Source organism: Colobus angolensis, unplaced genomic scaffold (genome assembly GCF_000951035.1).
Source record: "Colobus angolensis palliatus isolate OR3802 unplaced genomic scaffold, Cang.pa_1.0 Scaffold49, whole genome shotgun sequence".
Taxonomy (NCBI): Eukaryota; Metazoa; Chordata; class Mammalia; order Primates; family Cercopithecidae; genus Colobus; species Colobus angolensis.
In genome coordinates, this window is record NW_012118376.1 from 8,484,921 (window position 1) to 8,486,610 (window position 1,690).

General features: G+C 32.2%; 1 protein-coding gene across 2 annotated transcripts in view; it reads right to left on the reverse strand.

The window, feature by feature from the left end:
• Positions 1–1,690, reverse strand: part of BDP1 (B double prime 1, subunit of RNA polymerase III transcription initiation factor IIIB) — a 118,156-nt gene that overhangs the window by 10,879 nt on the left and 105,587 nt on the right. For both annotated transcript variants that reach the window (XM_011959299.1, XM_011959298.1), the window contains exon 36: positions 280–319. In XM_011959299.1, coding sequence (XP_011814689.1) covers positions 280–319 — 40 coding nt within the window. The remainder of the gene's footprint in view (positions 1–279; positions 320–1,690) is intronic.

Consider the following 1,690-nt stretch of genomic DNA (forward strand, 5'->3'; position numbering starts at 1 on the left):
GAAAGCCATTACACTTAGCTAACTCCTAAAATGTAGTTATTGAGCTTATATAGAAAATACTTGTAGCCACATAGTCTTCAACTGATGACAGGATGAAAAGAGCTTCTTTTGCCTACCAAACTGCCAAATCCAAGGCCTTTGCAGGAAAGAAGTGCTGATAATACAAGTATTACTCTTAGAGAAAAGTAATACTCAGTTTCAATCTCATATTTGAACAAGGTATATCCCAAATAATCAGGAGTATTTAGCAAAATGCAATCATGTTAAAATATATCTCACCTGTTTCTTCAAAAGCATTTGTTAATTCCTTCGAGTGCACCTGTTTTAAAAAAATTTACAAAAAAATTTAGAAATCTACTTATCAAGTAAAACTGAAGTTAATTTTATTTCCTTTTTTTCTTTAAGTAAAGAAACCATGTTATCTCCCAAAAAGCTCTTACAGGAAGTCTGCTAAACATTTATGGCAAAAATATTGCTATTATTTGAAAGTGTTCCAGAGCCCACTGGAAGAGAGAAAGCTGCTAAATGCCTTTTATAATCAGTTTCAATATCAGTGCAAAAGTATCAAAGAAATAGTACAAGCAGCACATCAAAAGACTACTACATCACAATCAAGTAGAGCTTGTTTCAGGAATGCAAAGATGATCTGACATTATGAAATCTAATACAAACCAATAGATCTGAGGAGAAAAATCATCTATATAGAAAAGGTACCCAATAATATTCACTCTTGAAAAAAACTTATAAAATGGAATAGACATTTTCTTAACACTACAAAACATAACTATTGCAATCTAAAAGCTAGCATCCCACATAATAAACAAAGGAAGTTCTTCTATTAAAATCGGAAAAAAAAAAAAAGATGTGCACTATTGGGACCACTTTTTAATATTACTTTTTAGTTATATTAGCTACTATAATTACAAAAAAAATTAGAACTATAAAAAGTAGAAGAATTAAAATTATATTTGCAGATGATAGGTCTGTTTACCTACAAAACCCAAGAGAACCAACTGAAAAACTACTGCATATGATGAGGGAACTCAGTAAGCTTTCTAAACAGAAAAGAATTTAACGATAATAGCAACAGAAAAGACAAAACTCATAGGGGTAACCTATAAGAAATGTGTAAGATTTATATGAAGAAGAGTTTAACATAAATTAGAAAGACACAAAACAAGACTTAAACAAATGGAAAGACATACCATGTTTTTGAATAGGAAGATTCAATATTATAATTGTGCTGTTAATTTTCCCTAAATTAATCTAAGTTACTATGATTCAAATACAAATATGAATAGAAGTCTTTCTTAAAGAGCTAAACAAGTTAATTCTAAAATTCATATTAATTTGAGAACATATAAGTAATGAGGAGAAACTTGAAAAAAGAAAAAAATTATATGGGTTTGGGAGAGATACTATCCCTATAAGATACTAAAGTGCATCATAAAGCTACAAAAATTCAGCCAGGCTCGGTGGCTCACGCTTGTAATATCCCAGCACTTTTGGAGACTGAGGCACGTGGATCACCTGAGGTCAGGAGTTCAAGACCAGCCTGACCAACATGAAGAAACCCTGTCTCTACTAAAAATACAAAATTAGCTGGGCGTGGTGGTGCATGCCTGTAATCCCAGCTACTCAGGAGGCTGAGGCAGGAGAATCACTTGAATCTGGGAGATGGAGGTTGCAG